The following is a 24,689-nucleotide window of genomic DNA, read 5'->3' on the forward strand; positions in this document are numbered from 1 at the left end:
TCCACAGTTGCCCCAGCTTTCTACAGATTTAAAGACTAAAACTATCAATTGAGAATCTGTAAGAAATTAATTGAATACAGCATAACAAGTTTGTTTGGTAATTGGATGAACCCCCTCTGGGCCTCATATTCAACTCTCTGAACCTTGCTGCAACTCTGCTTGCCTCACGGGAGGACTGTCTCTCATTAGCAGTGGATGATGCTGTCTTGGTCTGGCCTTGCTTTCTCCCACATACCGCTGCATGTGCGCTGCTGCACACTGCATCAGACCAAGAGACACATAAGAATACTGTCATTTATAGTAGCGTTTTCATTTATGGGGTATATTTGGTCCACAGTATATAACGAAGGCAAAAAATAAAACTCCATGCAGTATGTCAAATGCAGAGATTTTTGCAATAGTTTCATGTGGCATTTGATGATTTTTTTTGTTTTTTGTTGCAATGACAGTGTTCTCTGGCTTGGTCTTATCTCTCATTAATCCAGAACTATAGTATCACACACATGTAGTCTTGTTGCTGCCAACACCAGCAAGCTCCACAGGTCCTGTCAGCCACGCTGTGACACCAAACATGACAATGTCTGCAATTTGCTGGATGTTGTCTGCCTGCCTCTGGCTTTGCCATTTGAAGTTTTGCCACCTGTGTCTCTGCAGCTTTACAGTAATTCAGCAGCGGAACAAGGAGCGATAGTGCCTGTTCTGTGCTCAATCACCTTTTATGTTAATTTTGGAAGCACCTGCAGTCTGCAATAAACATCAATTAAAGCTATGACCCGATCTATCAGCGCATGCCCTTCGGTGGCATCCCTTGGCCTTAAGCTTCATTAAAGCCTTTCATTTTGGGGCAGTGTATTTTGGTGCAGGTATTATTTATGGCATGTGTGTGTGTGCCAGGTAACACAGATGCTGGAGGGAGAACATTAAGAGGGAAAGAGAGACAACTCTTTGTTCAAGGTTCATCCAGACCTCACAGCTGGCAGCAGGCCGTGAGCAGAGCGGCCCACTCTCTGAATCCTGCCTCCTGTTAGTCTGTTGTTGACGACATGTGGCAGTGATATTATCCAAATTAACTGCATCCCCCATTGGTACCAAAGCCTTAGCTGGATACTAATGGCCACCTTGCCTATTAATCTGAGAGCAAGTTGGATTTGGGGAGAGTAGGATAACAGGTGCAGGGATAGAGGGAGAGAGATATGGATAATATAGATTATTAATGAACTTTTGGATGCCTCTTGATCCGCCCCAGGTTTGTTTGGGGCTCCATATGTTGCTTTGGACAGTATATCTGCAGTGGAACTCAGGTGGCTCAGTGGCCCAGCCTAATGCAACTGTGTTTGGTCTACAACACAAGTCAACATACTGAAAGAGTGCAAAAGTGGTGCTCATGAGCCAAATTTCCTGTACAAGAAAGCAAAAAAAACAAAAACAGCCTCACAGGAGTCAATTATGTAAATCATCTGGATGTAAACATATTCTATTGATTGAGTCAACAAGGTATTTTGAGGAAAAGATAAATAACTTGATTATAATCAAATTTCAGTAAGAGGCCTGTCATAATTGTGCGTGATCAGTGCGCAACATGATTATTCTTTGGCTCACGGCCCACTGCTTATTAAATTTCGACCCTTGTGGTTTACATGCTGAAAAGTTTGGCGTCTGCTGCACACAACAAACCACACACAAAGTTAAACTGACTGTACCACTTATTTCCCTCCCTCACTACTTCAATGTAATGCAAAATGAGGCGGCATCAAAAAGATGTGTAAATTACATCTGGCTTCCAGGACACTATCTGGCTGCCAGGAAGCATCCGTAAATATTTATTGCGGAACATCAGTGAAGTGTGTGAAGGTGCGGATGCCTGCCAAAAAGAATGTGCGCTTGTGTGTGTGTGTCCAGCTGTGTAGTACTCGACACACACCCAGCAGTGGCAGGGAGATGCTTCGTAATTCATCATTTCTTTTACTTGAGCTTATTTGGTGGCCTTGTTCAAGACCGACAGAAGTGTATCCAAATAATAATGAACTGCTGTCTGACTAGAGGTTTGTTGGCCTCAGCCTTTAGCTAAACAAATCAACACCAATTCTATTTCATGCATCTCTGAATTATTGTATATCAAATACAGTGACCCAATACAGCATTACCTATTTTTCATAAATCCTTATATCCATATCGATATGCACAGTACTTTTAAGTGATACTTGCACAATTTAGTAGTATTGCATATGAGGTATTGTTGTTTCATTATGTCAATGTTTGCATGATTATGTGTGGTGGTCAATATGTGTCTACACCAGATCCATGACATGTTCTACATGTGCTTGTTCTACGTCTGTGAAATGAATGAAGCCATTATTTAGCAATCTGTTTTACATTTAGGCTGAACAGCTATATAAGTAGTATTGACAGAATCACATTAGTTCACAACATGTCATGATAAATATTCCGGTCTTCGATAGATGATGCCCGGGCTTTGATAAATACATGTAGAAAAGGCAAAAGTTAATGGGGGGCTGATGAACTGCAAGTGTCCCATAATATTATAAAGGGCTTAATGCTGAAATATCAGGAAGCAGTTAAGGAAGCAAAAGCGGCTTATTAATCTGACCTCATTTTGAAGATCCATCCTAAATCTAGGGTGCTTTTTAATATTATTGACTTACTTGTTAACCTCCCTTCTAGTCACTGTAATGAAGCTTCTCTTGATAAGTGTTTTCAAGTGTCTTAAATGTTTAATATTCTTTTACAAAAAGTAGACCCACGACAGGGCCGAACAGTGACAGTTAATAAGTTGGCTGTGATGAGCTGTTTTCAACACCTTTGTGTGGTGTCCAAATAAGCTGTGATCTTTATGAATCCCTTTACAACCTGTTTAACAGTCTGTGCCTGCATTTATTTATAGACCATGCATTTATTTCTTCTTCTTCTTCTTCTTCTTCTTCTTCTTCTTCTTCTTCTTTTAAATTACAGTATACATGCATTATTCTACTAGGATGTAGCAAAAGCAAACAAAACACTTTCACTCTTATGCAGATGACACTTATTTAAATATTGATGTAAGAAGTTAGATCACTACCTTTTAATCCATTTTCATAATGGCTGGACAGGTAGCATAACATAATTTAAACTGGTGATATATTTGATATAAGTTAATTACAACAAACTTGGATGAAATCTATCCACATCCACCATTTACATTGTATTGCTTAACCATGAAAATGAATCCCTGTCTCTGTTTTAGGATGGAATAACTAACTTAATAAATTATAAATTCAACTTTGAGTAAAATTTATTATTTGCTGTTTTATCACAATACAGTGGGTAACGACTGAAATCCACATAAGAACAAACTCACACCTACAGTTTTCATCATATAATGCTTGCAGTCTATATGCAGTTTCTCATTTTTCTATTTCTATCATTCGACCTGTACCTTTCCTTCAATTTCAACTGTTCATAAATAACATTAGCATAGACAGTACAATGTCTCCTGAGAACACATTCAAGGATTTGTGTGCTGTGCACTGTAATCATATCTTTATGAGAATGTGAATGTAAACACTCTCTATCTGTCTGCTGAAAAAGTAGTTTGAATAGCGGGAGAAGGAAATGGATAAAGATACAGAGCAGGCAGCTGTACACTTTAAGGCAGTGGATGCTGACTGAGAAGGGCTTGCGTGTGATAGCAGTATGTGAGACTGGACTGTTGGTGAGGTTTGAGAAGAGTCACTCTGGTGTATGTTTTTGTCTGAATGTATGAGATTGTTTCCTAAGACATAAAAAGGACAAAGGCACTTGGTATTGAATTTCAAAAAGAGACATATGACCTGCAGCGAGAGTGGAAAAGAAAACTTTAAACAAGGCTTGGTTATTGTTTATCTCTTGGCAGAGCAGAAGGAGTCAAAAAGTTCACCAATCTTTGTTATAAACTTTTGACCAGGCTACTTCAAATATTTTATAAAAGTGAGACCACAGGCAAAACGGCTTGCATAAATCAACAACCAAGTGACACCACGTGTTGGAAAGCTTTCTTTAAAACTGCCCCACATCCAATGAAAAAACTGTTGTTTGCAATGGCATTAAGTAAACCTGAAACAACTGATTCTGTTATTATGACAGCATTTGTTTTGAGTGTGTTACTTACAGGCATAGTCTGTCCACCATGCAAGCTGTTGATGGCGGCCTGCGCTTCTGCGTGGCTGGAGAACTTGACAAAGGCACAGCCTGCATACACACAAAGAAAGAGAGAAAATAGAAGAGAGGGGCACAACATCAGCGAGATGGCCTCGGATATGGGGAAAACAATCCGTTACCATTGTTTTCATGTTATCTGCTTTGTAAATATATTTTGCCATTTGTGTGCTGAGTGCACAACTCTGAATAAATCAGTCTAATTGTAGTGAAGGCATTAGCTGCTCGGAACATCCTGTCCCTTGCCCATTTCTAATTTGACCCCCTCCACTTTAGAGCATGTAGCCAAGGCATTTACTATGCCGACTTGTTTGTGATTATTAATCTCTTTAATATTTACACATAGTGATTTGTGTGCAGTCACTCATAAAAGAGATTATGATGACAAAGGAATAGTATTATAATCTGCCTATCAAACCGAATCTTTGCTCGCATATAATTTCAGACAGAGGAGGAGGAGGAGGGGCGCTTTGCTCAAGGGGCATTCAAATCATCTTAAATCCATTGTGTAGTTAATACACAAAAGGGAAAGTCAACATAAAAAGTTGTCCAGAAGACAAGGGATCTGGCGATATGGAGCCCCGTTGCATTAACAATTCAAATGATATTAAAAATAATTAAAGTTGATAATATTTCACAGTATGTGTTTTGGAAGCGTACATGTCGTGACCACATGACTACTACATGTGTATCAGTGTGTAGGTTAGGACAGGCACCAAACCAATGTAAAGAGATAGTGACCTGAAGTGCAGTGGAACTGAAACGTGGTAATTTTCCAAAAGCCATTAAATTAAACAAGAGCTATTTCTCTAAGCTGTATGGTCTTCATAGATTGCAAAGGGTGCTCTGATATGTCCTATTCTTATCCTTGCCTTCAAGTAGCACAAGTCTTAAGTCAAGAGATACCTCATTAACAGACCCATTGATTAATTCTACCCACTTTTCATTAATCGAATAGCATCAGTGTCTTTGAACCAGAGAGGCTTCTCCTGGGTTTCGTCACTGTTTTCTTGTGAACTGTTGATACCTATTTAAAATGGTTAAATGTATTCATATACTCACTCTGCAGGAGTTGTGATGATTTATTTAAACTACCAACACTGATAGGTAGGCTCAGGAGATATTATGTCTGGCAGCAACCCATTCACTGCTACATCTCCGGAGTCAGCTTTGCTTTCCCAACAAACTAATTAATAATTTCCTCGCGAAATCAAAATGATTGAACTGAGGGACATGCAGCATGTGTGCAGTCAATGGAGGACAATTTCCACCTTTACCTGAGGCCCTGCCTCTGCATTCAAGCCCCATGATAAATGGTAAGGATTTGAAAGTGTTGCGTGCGGAAATGTGGTGAGTGGTAAAGGCCATGTGTTTTCTGTACTGTCAAATGTCCTCAAAGCGTGTATAGATCTACAGAGGCAAGCAGATAAGTCAAAGAAGCCTTTGATTCTGTCACAGCACTCTAGCACTCTTTTGCTTCACTTGAACACCCCTCCGGGTAGAGGCAGGAAAGGTCTTTATTTGTCCAACTGAAATGCACCAGCCTCGTGTGTACCATTTGACTGCAACTCTGTCTTTGAAGGAACAAACACATTTAACCTTTGTAGCTGAAATAATAAGGGGCAGTTTGTTCTTGCAAAAGCCTTTAGATTTTGTAAGGCAACTTGCTCTTGGTTCCCTAACAAGGCTACCAGATATTGCGCCAAGGTCCCAGTGCCCCCAGCAACTCAGCCCAAACGGAGCTGACACTCATAACTGCAGGGCTTGGCACATGCCATCAATGGCAAAGTCATGTTGAACATACAATGTCCTGAAATTTCTCATCAAAAATCAGTGCTGTAGCCTTGCTTTTGTTGACCTAAAAAGAAGTTAAGGGACACGGAGCACAACATCTCAAACGAATTGGAAGTGCTACAGCCTCATAAATTATAGTGCACGTTTGAGTTTTTGAATTTGATGGCTCAGAATGAGTTGGGGAAGAAGGAAAAAGAGAGATTGTATTGCTTTCAAGCGAGAGGATCTGCACTGCCTTTTGAATTCCCAGGGTAATAATATGTATGCATGAATTCCATCCCTCTGGATGGGTGACATTTATAACACAACTTAATTATAGACCTAAAAGCCATCTCTCTATTATTCCTGACAATTCGGGGCTCTATTCAACTCTGGCAGCAAGTGTTGCACTTTGAAAGTACTTTGAGGAGCAGCGTCATAGAGAGATGGATGTTAAACTTCTCGGCCTTTTTATTGGGTGAAGAGGGGTGCTGAAAAGCCTCTGAGTAGCATAAATTTACATCAACAGGGGACAAAGCCTCTACCATGGAACAGATAGCACTGTCAATTTCAAGGTCTGTCTCATTCAAATTACAGGAACCTCATCCCGAGCGAGGCGGCTGGCAAAATAATTTGCCGTAACATCCCGTAATGATTGCGTGGGACTATTGCACAGTGAGTGATAGGACCAGATACCTATACATGAAACCCTTGTCTGGTGGTGGCATTCATAGTTAACATTACAGTGAAACTTCAGGAAAAGGGAATGATCAAGTCAGATATAATAGAGACAAATACCAAAGCAGGAAACGTATGGCATGTGACGAGAGAGAAGGAGTAAGAGTTGAGGTGTGGGGTGCAGGAGGGTGAAAAAGAGTGAAAGCGTGAATGAGGGAGAAAACTAGCTCCTGTCTGACACAGTAGCACCGGCCTTATTTCATTTTATGTGCTGTCAATCAGCTTGAGGCATCTGAGCAGACAAGAAGAGAGGGAGCCAGATAGGAAGGGAGAGACAGCGAAAGAGGAAACAAGCCAGGGAGAAAGAAAGGTAGTGGGCCGGTGGGGCGACGCAGAGCAATAGAACCGGGATTAACAGTGAGGGGAACAGATGTAGACACAGATAGGTGTGTGGCTCAGTATAGCCAGGCTTTCTCTTTGATATACTCAGAAGGCCTTGCAAGATTGCACATTATCAACCCCTCTCCCTCACCTTCCCACACATCCCTCTCACACATTCAGAAGCTTCATATAGAAGAATAAATCATCGTCAACAGAGAGAAAAGAAGGCAGAGGTTCAAAGCAATATCATGGGCATTATCACTCCAAATGTGGCTGCGAGACAGAGACCCATCAAAGGATGATTGGGAGCCTTTCGCGCTCTCAGAACAATCCTACCTGGATCGCACATTTTACAGCCATCTTTAATTTGACCACGCTCTACTAACCAAATAGCACATAAGCCACAGACAAGAATGCATAAGCTATTCCTGAATGCAGGCAAATCTGCCGCACAGTGAGTGACAGCAGCAAAACCCGGAGCCCGGCTGCTTTATTTACAGTAGAACATTATCGTCCAATGGCGTCTCTGGGGAGGGATGATGGGAATGTGGGAAACAAACATGATTACACCTCTCCGCTTTTCAGATAACAGGAAGAGGAGGAGGAGGAGGACGAGGAGGAGGACGAGGAGGGATGAGCAGAAAGACCAGGTGTTGTGTGATGTAGTTGTTGTACAAGCCCAGGGTGAGAGGAGCTGCCATGATGAAGAGACATCATAAGAAGAACTTCGGGAAGGGAAGGGGGGAAACTAGTCGAGAGGAGTGAGAGGTGGAGTGAGAACAAAAAAGGGAAGGGGTATACGAAAAGTAGCGAGAAAAGGAAAGTGCGAAGAAGGAGGTGTCAGCACGGTGACAATGAGGTATGAAAGAAATGCAAGCACGGCACATAAGAGGTAGCGGAAAAATACAATAGCTGAGGTGGAGGATGAGTTATTCAGGAGAGCACGGTGGATCACAGATGATGTCAATGAGTGCACCGCAAGTGAAGCATGGCTCTAAAAATGTAAAGAGCAGAAAGAGAAGCAGCACACATGTAGACAAAACACAGGGACTAAGAGGGACAGACGGGGGCGGGGGGAAAGAGTGGGAGGTGTGTGGGCTCTGACCCTTACTGGCCCCGTCAGGCCCTCGCAGGACGGTGCACTCCTCGATCTGGCCGAAGGTCTCGAACAGCCGCCGGACATCGTCCTCGCTCTGCTGCTTGCCGAGCATCCCCACAAACAGCTTCCTGTCTTCTGGATAGGAAGAGGGGGAAGGGGGAGGAGGATGAGGGGGGGAGGGAGGGTGGAGGAGAGGAGAGAACAGAGAAATGCTACAGCTGATGGCACCGTTCTGCAGAGCTGAGAGGAACTTGTGCAACTCAAAACCCCCTTTTATCAGCAGTCTGCTGTGTTGTTGCTGCTGCGGCTGTTGTTATTGTTGTTGATCTCACTGTTGTGTGGTGTGCCACCCCGCCCTGGTATGAGGGAGATATATTCCTGTTTCCAGTGAGCTATTCAAGTCTGCCACGGTGATGTTTGATACAGATGATGTTTGGAGCGCTATGGGCTTCGGGTAAAGGTAGAAGGAGAGCGGGAATATTTTGCTCAGGTAGACGAACTGTTAGATCATCTGGTTGCTTAAATCACAACGTTGAAAGGAAACATGGTGCAAGAACATGTTATTACATTTTCTCACCATCAAAGCAGTCAGAATTATAATAAATAAGAGTAAAACTCCATGTCAAGGGCGTGCAATGAATATCCAGATGATTTTTAAAAGTCTCGTCACATTTCCAGTATGTTCTATCCAATGATAAATGAAAGAAAAATAACACAACAAAGCAGTATCTCAGTCAGTGTACTGTTTTCTCATTATAGTCTATACCGTCTGATCTGCTCCACTTTCTGCTGATTATAGTATGTAATGTATGGAGGCAAAAGATTAAGGCACTCACATTTCTTCAGCGTGAATTATTGTGGTACATTTTAAGTTTGGGAACAAATACTTGGCTCCCCAGAAATAATGGATGATGGTTTTCGGCATTGGGTTTCATTTGTTAATTATGAACCTCAGGTTGCCGCAAATAAAAGCTAGAATTAGCAAGATTCACATGCAACACAGATAAATAATTTGTCCTCCTGCTATTTTGTGCACATGCTGCATAAGTCTGTGCACATTTTTGAGATTCAAAGATATTTCTTTGTATATACTGTAACTTTCTCATCAGCCCTGTGATGGAAAATGGTGGTTTAAGAAAGCACTTACTATGAAAGCTACAAGGATTAGTTCTCATATCTCATAGTGAAGGATCATGGAAATATCAAGGCGACATCCTGACTATCAAACTGACGTCCTTTGTAAAGTTGGTGTGAAGTAGCAAAAGGTCATGGTTGAGTGGTTAAGTAAAAAAGCAATGGACGGACAAAATGTTGGCTAATTCAAGTATGATTTAAAATTGTGAATCATGTTGAGCACTGACTGTTCCCAATTTTGTTTTAACAAATACTCAACTGGATTGAAAATAGCGCTATTACTCCTCATTAAGCTTGAGGGGCTACTCCACCGATACCCGTCTCCTAACTTCTACTTGATTCCTGAGCTCCAGAAGGGGGCACTCATGCACAGATGTATGGGCTCCATACCACAAAATTTTGGCCAGTCAGAAAGCTGGATTTTTTGAATTAATCATCCCAGTGCCCTGGCATTAGGCGGAGCATTCATCTTCTTTACATCTTCTACATTATGCATCCCCTATTTCACCGTGTTGTGGAATGAAATGGCTACTAGCAAGAACCTATCGCCAGAACTGATGGAAAGTGGCAGGAAGAGGAAGAAGAGTTTATTGGAAATGACACTGTTGATCTTCAGCGTGAGTCATTTGACTGGTAGGCAGCGCGCGAGGAGCGGGGAGGAGCGGGGAGGAGCGGAGGGCGAGAGCATCACCTGGGCCTCGACAGATGTGACGCCTCCTGTACCTGCCAGGCCCCATTAGACGCAGCTGTTCTAAAAATAAAGCACCAGGGCTTCCTTTTTTTGCAGCAGGGAAATCGGATCCTGTTCCATTCCTGTAAAGTTCAAATGAGACACGTGCCTGCTACCCGCTTGGCCACACAAATGAGCACCTGCATAATCAATAAGGCCACGGTGCCTGGTCTCTGCTGCCGGTGTTGTAGCTGAGGTGTCAGTCCATGCTCCTGTAGTCACGCCTTACACAGCAGGATTTCTTAAACCCACCAGCTGAGCCTGGCACTGCTGCTCATTACTGTTCCTCCCCTGTTGGAGCCGCAGGCTTGGAAGAGAGTGAGAACCTTGAGGAGATCAGCACAGCCACATATATCAACTGGGAATTAGCAAAGGCCGACAGGAGGACAGACATCTAGCTTGATGTTAGGCATCAGTTCAGAAGCTGCTTTACTCTAAAACCATCCTGAACAGGTGGTGGAGAGAAATAGGATTGACCCCTGTCAATTGCTCCAAAGGTGAATTGATGCAACAGCTTGGCAAGACTGTATCGTCCCCTCCATCTTTCAGGCTTTCACTGAGGTGTCACTGTTGCAACTTAAACGGGCGCTGTGCGGTTTTATGTGCCTCCTGCATTGTGTTAATGTTTTGGGACAAAAGTCTCATCCCTGTCCTGGCCCGAGGAGATCTAATGGCGGCTTTACAAGGCTAATTAACAAGCCATGAGCGAGGTAATGAACTTTCCAAATGTGCTGGCAAACGCAAAAATAAATTACACCCCAGTGAAGGCATTAAAGGAAGTGTGAGTGTACTTCTGAGCCTTCCTTTGGGAGGGCCACAGTGAGAAAATGAATTTGGAGCTACTATCTTTTCATTGCCTGACCTCAGAGTGTCTCAGTCGGCCCACTGCATGCCCTGGCCAGTGTATAGATTGCTATTAATTAGTCCACTTTGCACCTGTCTCCAAAGCAGCTCTTATTGGATTTTGCAAGTTCCCACTCATCTCCTATGGCCACTCGCAAGCTTTAAATTGGCATTTTATGAATATGAATAAATATCCTGTAATGCACCCTCTGCACAAGGAGATGATTCCACGACTCCAAACGAGTCCAAAGAGTTGTCCATTAAAAGTGGGGAGTGGAGGGAAAAAAACGATGCTCTTCTCTAGTACAGTCATGTATTTGCATTAAGAGGGGTGAGGACCTTCCTATGGAGCTGACTAAGGATACAGAAGTATGACAAAACTCTTTGAGCCGACTGTTTGACCTCTTTGTACTTATCTCTCATTGAGAGGGGCTCATCTTATCCTTCTAACAGAGCTGAGCCACACAGCTGGAGAACATTTGAGCTCTACAGCACTTCTCTGCTCTACTCTGAAGAGACCTTTGTAATCTGCTCTTTAAACATTGCCACTACTTTAAAATAATAATGTGTGTGTGCTCATGCGCGCGCGCGCGCGTGTGTGTGTGTGTGTGTGTGTGTGTGTGTGTGTGTGTGTGTGTGTGTGTGTGTGTGTGTGTGTGTGTGTGTGTGTGTGTGTGTGTGTGTGTGCGTGCGTGTGTTGCTGGCTACATGACTTAGATTTTGTATCCTCCAACATCATGAATTAATCCCTGCATATAGAACAGTTCTGCTGTATGTCTTTAAAAGTAAATAGCAGATTCAAAGATACTATTTAACATATGCGTGAAATAGTATCTACTGTATGTCTAGGCATGTGTTCATATGACGTTATAAAACAGTGATGTTTTATTTCAGGCCCCAGCACTCACTTCCTCTCACACACACTGTCATCCACACATCTTTTTTTGTTGTTTTATTCCCCCCGTGCTTCATCTCCCAACTGAAGGTGGGAGCAATTGTGTGGAAAATGGTTCCATGTCAGTCTCTAGCCATGTCCAAACCGAGGTGGCATGTGGACAGCCCCGTTTTATGAATGCAAATAAAAAAAGGAGATCAAAAAAGTTATCAAAACACTACTGACATCTGACAATTGCTTGTCTCAGGAAGCCTTTTCATTTCAGCGCCCGGTATATTAAAAATTAATGGATTTTGCACAGACGCCATATGCTGTCAAGATTGATGCTTCTCTCTCTGGAATAAAGTGCTACTTGTGTCATAGGCTACAGTATATGCATATAGATTGTGCTTTTCTTTTCTTTTCCTCTTCTCTCCCTTTGTCTCTCTATTGCTCTCTGTGTCTTACTCTTTACCCTTTATTGTCATCCCTCACCCTTCTCTGTCTCTCTAGGCAAAGAATCAGTTGCTGTGAAGTTGACTTTTCAAAAGTTTCTGCTTTTGTTTGCCAATAATGGGAATATTCTCTTTAAAGACCTGTTCTCTTGCTCCTGTGTCGTGGTAAATATTTCTTCTTTATTTTCTTTCTTTTCACAGTTCTATCACTTATTGCCCGCTGGCAGTATAGTAAGGGAAGCTTGGTAGTGGTAAGTGTTCAGAAAGCACGGACAGCTGCATCCAATGATAAAAGATGCATGCTAGTCTGCTGGGTGCATTTCAAATGCAGAGTAATGTTCCAGGCAGCACAACAAAGAAGTTGTTGCTTCTTATGGACTCATTAGAAAAGCCTGACGCTGGTGCGCTGCTGCCTGGGAGGCCCGCCACCAGACACGCTCACACACGTAGGCGTGCAGACAGGGGGCACAAAACGTTGGGTACTGCTGCTTCATACTGAGTTCGACTTGGTTTTTAATCATCTAGTGTGTTTCCCTGTTGTGTAGAGGCTACAGGAGTATGGTTAGAATCAAAAGGTGCCATTTGCTTTCAGAATGAGCTGTTTAGAAGATGAACATTGAGTATTTATTTTTTTTATACACTTTATTAATCCCCGAGGGAAATTATACATTATATTATATTATACATCATGGTAGAGGAAAATATTCCTAAATCTTCACTTTTTGTGCACATTTGATGTTGTAAAAGGCACTGTTGTTATGTGGTAATGTTTGAACTGTGTAAATCTTCAAGTAATGATACTTTGACGACAACACTGTGACATTGTTAACAGACTAAATTTCCATTCTCAATAACCGCAGGTAATATTTAAGCTCCAACAAGCCATATTTAGTTGCACACACTTTATACAACTCTACGTCCCCTTTTGTTAATACCTGGATAGATTATCATTATTTTTCATTTGAAAGTGCTAAGTGCTGAAAACAGTTTATTAACGGATTAATCACTTGTTAGACAAGTAATCATTGACAGTAAATGACATTCAATTATGAGTTAAACACAACAATAGGGTACTTATTAATGGAAAATGTATTAGTTTCAACCTCAAGAAGACATAAACTAAGAAAGGTGTGACATTGCTGCACATCTACAACATCATTTTCCCTCAGGGAACAATAAATTGTTATTTTCAAATTGTAGCGTAATGCATTTGCCGCATTATATTTAATAGCATTGTGAGATCAGACATGTAAACTGGACAAAAGTGAATTTTTGATCATATAACTTGCCAGATGTAAACTTGTATTTCTTGTCATTTAAGAATCATGATCTAAACAATCGTAGCAATGAAGGCTCGTCAGAGAGGTTAATATATATATATATATATATTAGAATTAGATGGACAATTGGAAGCTCTTTAACTATTGAACAGGTTTCACATGTAATAGACATGTGTATCCCACATTGTGCAACAGCTTGTGTATAAAAATATGCCTACAATGATTGTGTTGCATGGAAATTAACCCAGAAGGAGAACATGCAGAAGGTCAATGATTTCAGCGTGTATATGTTTTATTGATTTTTTATTTTATTTTTCAGTTTAACATAATTAGTGTGTATATTATCAAAGTCAACATGGATAGTGCAATGAAAGATCAAGATAGCAGTTTGATACTCAGCAACATATTCAGGAAAGCAATGGCACCTAGTCAGCTAGATTTAATAGCATTACTAAGTTGTTTCAGTGTTATGAACCTGCTCGTATTCCAAATATTAACTGTTGGCATTAATGTCATCTTTTTCAGCTGAATTCTTTAGAGGTTACGTATGAGCCTTTGAGCTGGGACCAGCAGCCTGTAAATACAAAAAGCTTCAGAGTGGGGTGTTGATTTTTCTCCAACACCAGCAGTACAAGCAACCCTTTCACATCAGAGGAAATCATTTGATTTAAATTCGGTAACCACAAAAACAGCTTGATGAAGAACAGTATTTTAGTGGAATACAGAATAATGTTGTTCCCACTCAGCCAGTTTCCTGTGGCTGTCCTATTGTTTTGTCAAACAGCAACAGTACAGTGTTTTTCCACCTTTGCATACAGTAATGTTAGAATTCAATATCCCCTTCCAGTCAAAAAGTGTGTTTTGGTCAGATGTCTGACCCTCACTGCACGGCATGAAGTTAAGATTTCTTTTCTATTATGTTCTGCGTAAAGTTTCTCACCTAAAATCTGAGTTTCAGCACAAACCTGTAAGCAGGATATGTGGCATCACAACATGTTTGGAAGCCAGTCTTATGCAAGTGTGATGTGGAAACCGTATCAGATTTTTATATGTATCTTCAAACATGCCTGGAGGGGATCTTTAATAAATCAGCATCAGTATGTTCAGTTAAGGTGCAGTGTTGTAGTTGTAGAAAGCATTGTAGTAAATGGTGAGGTAACTGTAAAACAGCCTGCATAATGTATATATCTGTTGCATTGCTCAACCCCCCCAAAGCCTTCCCCTTGCCTTTACACATAAACCTCAACCACTTAATAAGCCCCATTCTACTGCTAACTCATGTTTCGTTCGTACCCCGCTAACAGAAGTAATTAGACCTCATCACGGTGAAAATAACGTGCAACCACGCTCTAAACCTTTTTCTGCTGCTGCTTCCTATCTGATGTATGCAAGTGGATTATCCAGTATAGTGAGGTGGTAAATGGAATAATCAGAGGAGAACAAACATTCAAATTGCCAGTGTATCATGATGAGAGGATGCAGGCTTTGTGTTTGTAAATGCATTACTCATATCACTAGAGGTGTCACATTCGTTTATCCAGTGGAGTGGGAGGGGAGCTTTAAACCTTCTGGGATGCATGATCAAAACCCAACAAAGGATAATCGAGGCAAGTTATGAGAAATTGTCTGTTGCATCTTCTGGCAAAACCTTTAAACTTTCCTTTTTTTCCCCACATTAGAAAATTACAATATTTTCTAATACCTAGGCCTAATCATGGAGCTCATCAAAAAAAATAATTTAAATCAGTGCCGGAAAACTTTGAATCAATACCCTGCTGTGGCCACTGTTGGAAACCCCTGCCTTCTTTCATGTGTGTTCCCATGTCTCTGCGTATTTCTCAGCACACATATATCAACCACTACCAGAATTCTTCTGGACTTTTCAGAGTTTTTGCACAATCGTGTCCAGAGGCTCAGAGGGATCTTTTGGCTTCATTTGCATGTAAAGTGGTGCGCGCTCCTCTGTGGGCGTGAGGTGCCTCCAGACAGCCCCTCCCCTGTGGCCCGCGAGACTGAGCCAGCCAGCAGTCCTCACTCTTCCCTACCTGCTGGGGCCGGGTATGACAGCACAGTGCGCAACATCTTAAGGTCCTGTCAATCTCCCCACTGCCCGACTGAGGTCAGTCTTCTGAGGAGCAGCCGCTTGGCAAGGACAAACACGACCCACTCACAGAGATTTCCCTCAGCCAGACGGACAAAAGGCATGGATAAGATATTAAAACGGTTCACATGAGGCTGCTGAGATTCAAATACGGGGATGGGAATGCTCCTGGCACTGTATAAGTATCCAATAAAACCAAAGAATAGAGAGCTAATAAACAAGTAGGGTAAGAAGACTGTGTAGACAAGTGCACTGTGAGTGGCACATTATGAAAAAGTCGATGTTGATGGAGGTTGCTGGGCATTTCGGGAGAGTGTTGAAACCATCTTATCAGAGTTAATAAAAGAAGAGGGTGTTGCTGGCTGACCCATCATCTTTCTTCTCATCAGTGTGGTCTCCAGTCTCACAGCAGTGGCTAGAGGAGTGGGACCTGGCTTCAAGATTGTGTTTAGATAATGGCCATCTCCAATCATAGATAATCTGGCCCCATCTTTTCTTCACAGACACAGCGGCAGACAAGGTCAGGGGGAAAAAAGATTCCTGGCGAGGCGAGGCGGAGATAGGGATGGGGCGGCTCTGAGATGATTTACTGCTGAGATTCACTCAGCTGCCTCCATCACCCTCCGTTAACTTTCTCATCCTGTCGTCTCTTCCCCTCTCGCTCTTTTTGTCTTCCATCTCTCACTCTAGCATTCCTCCGTGGGCCTTGTACTGAATCCCCACTTCTCTCTCTATCACTTGCTTCATCTCCCCCTTTGCACTGCTGTACCAATGAGAGAGAGAGAGAGAGAGAGAGAGAGAGAGAGAGAGAGAGAGAGAGAGAGAGAGAGGAAGGAGGCAACAGGGAAAGACCAAGCGAGGGCCTACTTTCCCTCATTTCTTCCTGTTTTGGATTGAAACAAGTTTCTTGGGTTTCAAGTGGAAATATAGTAGCAGCTGTTCCTCTAGTGACCACGGAGCAATGAGAAAAAGAACTGTGCCTCGATTGTGCCTCAGAATCGCTGAGTTAAAATCGTGGATTGATTGGGTACAGTTCTGCAGGAAAACTAGTGTTAGGTACACTGAGTGGAGAAGAGGTCAGTTGACTCAAGGGACAGAAATAGATTTAAAGGCAGTGAAGCTTTCCTCCCAAGCTCCATTTTTTTTTTCTTGAAAATCCATGGTAAAAACATAGAGGAAAACATGAGTCATTGTAATAGACGGCTAAAGAATCCGCTCTGTGATCCGCAATGGCAGCCGAGTGGCAAGATTGTGTGGCGCCAGGCCACCCCAGTCATTTTCTTCGCACTAGTTTTACTTCTCCTGACACTCCCATATCCCCAGAGAGAGGATGTCTCTCAGGGACACTGTGAACAAAAGAGGGGCTACTGGAGTCTCCAAGTGGAGTAATTGGCCCTAATGTCTGCACAGGCACGTAATCGAGACCCCTGCACAAGTTTCCATGACAGATAATTGCTGATGTCTTGGTAGTGATAAATTTGACTGTATTGTAGGGGTGCAAATGTCCTGGTTCAGCCCCGGGTTTGACAGCCTGGAGGCCCCACTGGGATTGGTGTACCTGACTGGGCCTCAGCTTTCCAGGGATGGATCCCTCGCTATTTTTCTCTCCTTTAGTCAGCCCTATCTGGGCTGTCTATTTTCCTTTAACCACAAGCCTTCATAGTAAATCTCATTTCATTGTCAGCCGCGACTGTGGTTTACTTCCCTGGCCTGTCTGCTGACTTCCTGTTGCCATTAACGCTCAATATCTCTGTTGGGGCCTGTCTGCTTGGTCTTATTTCATTCTGTGCTGTGTCCTATCCTGTCCTCCTATATAGAAAGTTCATCTGACAGACTAGCAGGGGCTGTGCCAGTGTTAGAGCCCTCTGTATTTCATTCACACTGCCTGTTCATCTCCCTTCTCTTTCTGCCGAAAAAAGGGCAGTAATTGATATTGGGACCCATCCATCCTCCCCTCTTAAGCCCAGAGATCCAATTTATCTTGGTGAGAATGCCGATTGGCTCTCTCCCAGGCCTTGTCGGTCAGACTTTGCCTGTTTTTAGATGGCCGTTAATTAAAGTGCTGCCATGACAAAAATAAGATCTACATGGGGGTGTGTGTGGCAATAGAAATGGGCCATCTGATTCACACTTGACCACATAAATCAGCGAAGTGGCTCAGTCTAATCTGACCTAGGCAGACTAAATCACCACTCTGAAAAGAAAGCAGAGGGCAGACACAGACCGGTCCTTTTAGATCCAATTCAGCCCGTGTAAATCTTTAACTGGCCTAATCTGCATTGACCTCAATGATTTCAGTCACAAATGGCTTTAGAACGATCTAGTCAATCACCATGTCAGTCAGATTAGAAGCAGATTTGCATGTTTTTATGTCACGATTCATGCTTAACCAGATGTGTTTCCTTTTTAAAACAGAATCCACATACAGCATGTCGATAGAGTTCACATGACACACTGAAACTGACTTAAGTCACTTTCAAAGGGTTCATGTCTGTGTAATCTTGTGACAGTAGTATTAATGAAGCAGATACATTGATTGGAAGATTGGCATGTATGTAGACAGGTGAGCAAATAGGTAACTTGGAAGGAAGGTTTTTGATTGGGTAGTAAAGCTGACTTAACAAATTCCTAGTGTTTCTCCAAGTCATAGCTCTTTAAGTTTCTATAAGTTTGTGAGTTAGTGCTCTCTGTCTGTCTGTCTATGTTTGGGGTGTCTTCCTCTCTTATCTGGAGAGAGAATATGGAGGAGATCCTCCACTCCTCATTCTTTTCCCTTCTCGCCTTCTCTTTTATTCCTCCTCACTTTCTTTCTGCATCTCTCTGTCTTGTCTTTGAACTGCTCCCAGTGACTGTGAACCCGAGACAGCCCCTCTGCTGGCACAGATGGGAAGTCAATAGAAGCAAGTGACCTATATTATGGGCTACTCTACTAACTCCCAGTGTGTCTCAAGTGAGAGCAGAATATTAAGGATTGCATGAGCACTGTTTCAGCCTATTTGTGTGTGTGTGTGTGTGTGTGTGTGTGTGTGTGTGTGTGTGTGTGTGTGTGTGTGTGTGTGTGTGTGTGTGTGTGTGTGTGTGTGTGTGTGTGTGTGTGTGTGTGTGTGTGTGTGTGTGTGTGTGTGTGTGTGTGTGTGTGCGTGCATGTGTTTTTCTTTCTTTTTTTTTTCTTCTTTTTTTTGGGGGGGAGGGGGCAGGAGAAGGTTAATTACCTCCCCGTCCTTCGCTGTCGGCTGGCTTCACCTGGATGGGCCGGTTCATCTGGAGAGAGAGAAAAAAGAGAAGGAAAAGAAGGGAAATCCCAGGTTAGCTGGAAACAATTGGAGTGACTGCTACAATATGTGAAGTGAGAAAAGGTGAAATGTTCCTGGTGTTAATATCCTGAGTTTGTCCTGCTCTGTGAGCTAAACACAAAAATCAAACAGTGACGACAGCGTAAAAAGAGATAAATCTGTGGTGTACTCCATGCCAGCGTGTTTAATTAATCCAGGGCACTGCCTCTAGAGATGCCTGAATTCCCCTCACAGTTCAGCAGAATTAGCACTTTTCAATGACGGAGCCACAGTGGGTGTCAGATGGCACTTGGAGATTAATGCCATTACATCAGCCACTCCCAGCCCCACCGGGAGAGGTTCTTTCTGGCTGGCCCTTGCTCTTCCTGTCCCCTCCTGGCTCCAGACTCCCAGTCACCAGGTCATCTCTGACCCTCAGCAATCCCTCTTACTCTGCCTTCATCCCTTCCTCCTCTCTTGCCTCTCTACCCAGAAGCCCTTTTGCCTGGCCCAGCCCCCTCCTTCTCCTGGACGTTATTAAGAGCCACCAAACGGCGTAGCTATGAAACAGTTTTTGAAAGGTTAGCAGTAGGGAATGCACAAACAACCCTTTTATATCCATTTCATAGTGAGGTGAAAGCAAAATGATGCCAAACTGACATTAAATAAAAATAAAAAAAACTTTTAAAAACTGCCTGCCGTGAATAAAAACTCTCCTGGTTCTTTTTCCCAGAGTTTGAATATGAATTTAGAAAAACACTCAATCTTCTGCCTTCTCTGAGACAAGAATAATATCCCCTCTTCCCTCTGTGAAAAGGGTAGGTGTTTAGAGCCACCCTCGAAGACCCCTGCTTATTGAGACTACCTACGCACGTCATGTTTGGCACTGTGTTTTATATTTGGCTTTTTTTTTTTCTGACTTCAGCTGGCAGCGGGCCTATCTTTCTAACTAGGCCATGTGGACAGGTCCAACATGTGAGTGCCAGTGAATGGCACACAGTGCTGCCCACTCAGATCAGTCAGCTAGGGCAAAACAGTGGGTGTTGGGCCCTCAGGCAACGCAGCACTTGACAGCAGTTGACATGAGCTCGGACCACGGCTAAATATAGAGCTTAGACTGGTGGACATGTATAGACAAGCGTATACATGGTGACACCCTGGGGACGTAATGTACTCTCCTAGCAATATGCTGTGACACCGGAACAAAGCTCAGCAAGACACATCACAGAGGCAAGCGCATGAAGCTGTACACAAATGCACATACAGTGGCAACATAATAACTACTTTTACGCAATCACTAACTAGAATCCCATTTTGCTCACAGCATCTCACATCGTGATGCTATGTTGCCTAGTTACAGTGACTGTCGAGTGTCAGACAATTTGAGGCATCACTAAGAAAAGACTGACCTGTTGACTCATTGTCAGTCCGTCCGCATAAACATCATCCAAATGCCAACAGCAGTATGCTTAACATATTTTACATGTCCTTAAACAATTATTAAAGTATATTATAAATAAATCCGAAGTGAATGATACTATTTCCAAGTCTGAAAAAAATGACATGTCTGGGAAAGAAAAAATGTGTTTTGGTCTTGAAGGATTGTCCAGATGTTTCAGCTTCAGCTGTTACTCTGTTGCAGGCTGGTTTACAGAGACTCTGGGAGGATAGAGGCAATATGTAATCCTGCAATTTTGAGTTTATGGTGTGGATTAAGGGCTCAGGGGGCACTTATTATCACCGTCTTTTTTTAGGCCTGTGTTCCATTTAAATAGGGAAGTTGGATTTTAGACTCGGAAAGTCTGAAGAGTCAACAACACTGACCTAAAAATCCAAGATGGCTGCTCCTTGCATCGACAAGCAGCTGTAATACTGTTTATTAATCCTTCTGTCTTATTTGTGTCTTATTCAATCCATTGTACACACAGTACTGGCTAACTTCTATCAGTGAACACGTTACTGTGGTCTTTATATACACAAAGTAGCCTGTAATGCATTTTTATCAACTGGTATGGTAGCAATGGCTAACCTTGCTTTTCCAACTTATTGTACTGGAGCGTGGTCAAGCTGGGTCAAGTGACATCATTCCCAGCTCCGACTTGGCCCGTCTAACAGTGAAAATGCCCCATTAAGCATCCGACAGTTGTCCCTTTTACGATTTCTGGTTGGATAACAGCCGCTATTATTGCTCTGAGTATGTTAACATGTGAGTCTTCGGTAAAGTTCAGGCAGAGTGAAGCATTGATGTACGTGAGCCTGCTGTGGAGAATTAAGGTCAGTCGAAGCATTGTAAGCAGTAAGTTAAGGTGTGTGCTGTGTGTACATGTTGTAGCTGCTTGTGTGTGTGTGTGTGTGTGTGTGTGTGTGTGTGTGTGTGTGTGTGTGTGTGTGTGTGTGTGTGTGTGTGTGTGTGTGTGTGTGTGTGTGTGTGTGTGTGTGTGTGTGTGTGTGTGTGTGTGTGTGTGTGTGTGAGAGAGAGAGAGAGAGAGCGACTGTGTCTTAATAGCAGCTCAGGTTGGGGGCAGAACTGGGCTCACATAAGAGGTTTAAGGCGGTCGGAAGTCCCAAGATCCCCATCCAGTGATCAGTCAGCTTCCAAGTCTTAAACGGCGGCGACTGGTCAGGAGGCTTCATTAGTAGCCCCCGAGCCACTGCAGCAACAAGAGTCATTAAACAACTCAAAAGTACACTTGGGGTTGCTAGGCAACCGAGTGGAGGTGGCCAGCAGGCAGGCGAGGCAAGCTGGCCGTTGGTCTGCAGGCTGTTAGCCAACCAATTGGCATTTCTTTCTGTCTTCTTCTTTTTTTTTTTTTTTTCTTTACTTGGTCCAAGGAGGTCATGGTGAGAAAGGAGGGAAAAAAGATTTCTCAACTCCCACCTTCCAGCATGTCCCACTTTTATGTCCCTTTTTAGCGACTGTGACAATGAGTTTTCAGAGCGAGTCTGCTGCAACTTCTGCTCCAGCTTCGTGCCAAATTATGGACTTCAGCTTGATGCCAAACTATGGGGTTGCGAGTAGCGCTCACATGCATATGGCTGGAGTAAAGATGTCTGCTGCTCTGAGCTGCGTTACAGTGTCCTCTACATACATTTTCCCTGAGCAGACAGGGGGGTGTTTCTAGCACACAAGCTTACAGTACAAAAATGTTGAAGTTCACTTTACTTTTATCCTCTCGCTCTCTCTCTCTCTCTTTCTCTCTCTTCCTCTCACACACTGTGACACACACACAGAAGCACAAAAGTCTTGGGGCTCAATAACAGCAGGTGGCTTAGGTGACATTTTAATCCCTTATTACTGAGTGCAGGATTAGCCAACAGATCAAGGCAGAGTTAATTATATGAATTCATCAGAGGCTGGGCGAAGAGGCTGCCTGCTTTCCCCTTGGGCCAGGACCAACCCCCACCACCACCCATCCGTTGCGCGTGCACGCCCACACACACACACACACACACACACACACACACACACACACACACACACACACACACACACACACACACACACACACACACACACACACACACACACACACACACACACACACAGAGAAAGTGACAAGTGACATTCTGTACAGTATGTCTGAGAAGCTAGCTACTTCCTTATTAGCATTGCAGTGGCAGGAAGCTAAGATAACACATACAGTGGCGCCTCCAGAGATGCTGTAAGACAAATGACATCTACTACCTTCCCTTTGGGTGCAGATAAATTAACTGCATAGACATCGGAGAGGAAGACTACAGGCTTTTTCATCCTGTAGACGTGTGGCTGCCGAGGCTGAAAGGAGTTCAACCACCCCCCCCCCCTCCCGTCTTGCTTTATCTTTGTCTCTCCCTGCCCCTTTGGCCTCCAAAACCAATATGCTTCCCACCACAGCCCCTTAATGGGTTGATCAATGCTGACAAATAGGCAGCTCATGCTGTCTTGCCTGGGAACTCACGGCTCTGTGCCTGTGTGCTGCTGCACTTAGAGAGGCCATCTCTCTCTCTCCTCATCGCTCCCTTTTTTCTGTCTTTCTCTTTCACTCACTTTTTTTCTCTCCATATTTCTTCTCCTTCATGCTCTATTTCCTTTATGTCTATACATTCATTTCTTTTTCTTTCTTCTAATCTCCAGGGGCAAATCTATATTTTTCATTCTGTTATGATGAATAAAAGTCCGCTGAAGTCACGGAGGGGTGGGGAACCAACAGTGTGGAAGAGAGGAACTTGCTTACATTTTCCAGTAGAGGACTGACTGTGTGTAAGTTTCAGAGCGTACGCTTGTGTGTTTGTGTGTGCATTGCGTTTCAGTCCATCTGTCTTTGGCTGGTGTGTCTGATTGATAACAGTGCACTGGAGAGAAAGACAGACAAGGACACCGCTGGCCTTTGACCGTGGTGACCATGCTTTGTGAATATCACTGCTCACAAAGCAAACAGGGAGAAATGCTACCAGACACTCTAAATACAGAAACATGCTCACTTAGACCCATGACAAAAGTGTGAACACATTACTCTTCCTTCACTATTGTGTCAGCTGGAATGTAACTGTTGTACTTTCCTTCTTTGTTAAACTGTACAAAATATATTTTACTTGTAACAAAGTCCTGATCTGTATATTGCAATGATTTCTAGGTCTGCTGTTTAGTCTACTGAAGAACTGGGAAAGTTTGCATATGATTAACCATTCAGCTTTAACAACTTGGTAAGTACATGCTAATCAACTACAGAAACGTAATCATTTGTGCACCAGTCAGAACTAACTACCTGAGTCACACAGATAATGCCCAAGTCTACTGATGTAGATATCTGGTGTCAATGCAGGGTTAAAACCCACAAAAAACTAATTTGCAATTAAAAAAAAGTCACCCAAAAATGGAGGTCAAGCCAAATCCATGAAAAAAAAGTCTTAAAAAGTCTGCACAGCTTTTCCATACTGAACCTAATTTTAACTACATATTCACAACAATCACTTAAAGCTCCGTATCATGTGCACAAAGAAAAAGTGTATCCGGGCACACCTGCTATGTTTTGTCATGTTGTGTGAATTATATATATATATAGGAGGGTGTGGTGAGGAATTATAACCTTCTCAGTCAGTCACATTACTCATCTAATAACTTCCATACAGCTGTGCCAATCACAGTGGCACATGACGAATGTGGCTCAAGAAATGAAAGGAAAAGGTCCAGACCTAGAAAAATACTCTTTTCCAGGAGGTGCAGAGCAAAGGCACTAATATATCAAGTTTATCCTCACAAACAGGGTGCAAAAGGGAGATGATAACATTCCTTAGATTATTTAACATTCATAGAAATACTGAACATCTGGTCAATGTTTTCATCAGTAATAAAACACGGTTTTATTCTGAAAGAGACTCTGATCCCTTTTATACCCACCACTGTCAAAACTGTGATTGAACATTTCTCTGTTTAAGCCCTGCAAACTGACACGTTTTCATGACTTCCCCGAGAGAACTGTGGAAATGTTTTCTTGTCTCAAACAAATAATTGATGTCTTTTAACTAAATCAATTAACAGCTGTGTTTCTGCTCTTCCACATCATGTTGTTCTTCACATCTACAAGTCAAACTTTACTGCAATCGGAAATGCATTTAGAAAATTGAAAACAGTGCTACTGGTTGACCTGAGGTGCTGCTACATGCAGCTATTGTCCCTCTATCACCCAGTGATTTTGGAAGATATTTAAAGAGGGTTAGTGAGAACTGGTTGTTATAAAGGAGCTCTGTGATGTAGCAAGAACAGTAAAGCTAATTGGATGCATTTATTCAGCTGATGTAGAACCTCCACAATGAAATGCTGAAGCTAAATAACTGAATAGAGTAAAACAATAATATTGACACCAGTTAATTAATTTGCCCTTGCTGTTATTTCATTCCG

General features: G+C 42.7%; 1 protein-coding gene across 13 annotated transcripts in view; it reads right to left on the reverse strand.

The window, feature by feature from the left end:
• Positions 1–24,689, reverse strand: part of celf6 (CUGBP Elav-like family member 6) — a 144,006-nt gene that overhangs the window by 32,735 nt on the left and 86,582 nt on the right. For 8 of the 13 annotated variants that reach the window (XM_069690452.1, XM_069690445.1, XM_069690446.1 and 5 more), the window contains exons 3-5: positions 18,752–18,800; positions 8,129–8,257; positions 4,145–4,224 (exon numbers count right to left, since the gene is read on the reverse strand). In XM_069690452.1, the coding sequence (XP_069546553.1) occupies positions 4,145–4,224; positions 8,129–8,257; positions 18,752–18,800 (258 nt within the window). The remainder of the gene's footprint in view (positions 1–4,144; positions 4,225–8,128; positions 8,258–18,751; positions 18,801–24,689) is intronic. The other 5 variants (XM_069690451.1, XM_069690450.1, XM_069690444.1 and 2 more) reach the window with 2 other exon arrangements.

The sequence above is a fragment of the Brachyistius frenatus genome, unplaced genomic scaffold (genome assembly GCF_029030835.1).
Source record: "Brachyistius frenatus isolate BFR_SWC_R1_liver_20210118 unplaced genomic scaffold, ASM2903083v1 Contig_9, whole genome shotgun sequence".
Taxonomy (NCBI): Eukaryota; Metazoa; Chordata; class Actinopteri; family Embiotocidae; genus Brachyistius; species Brachyistius frenatus.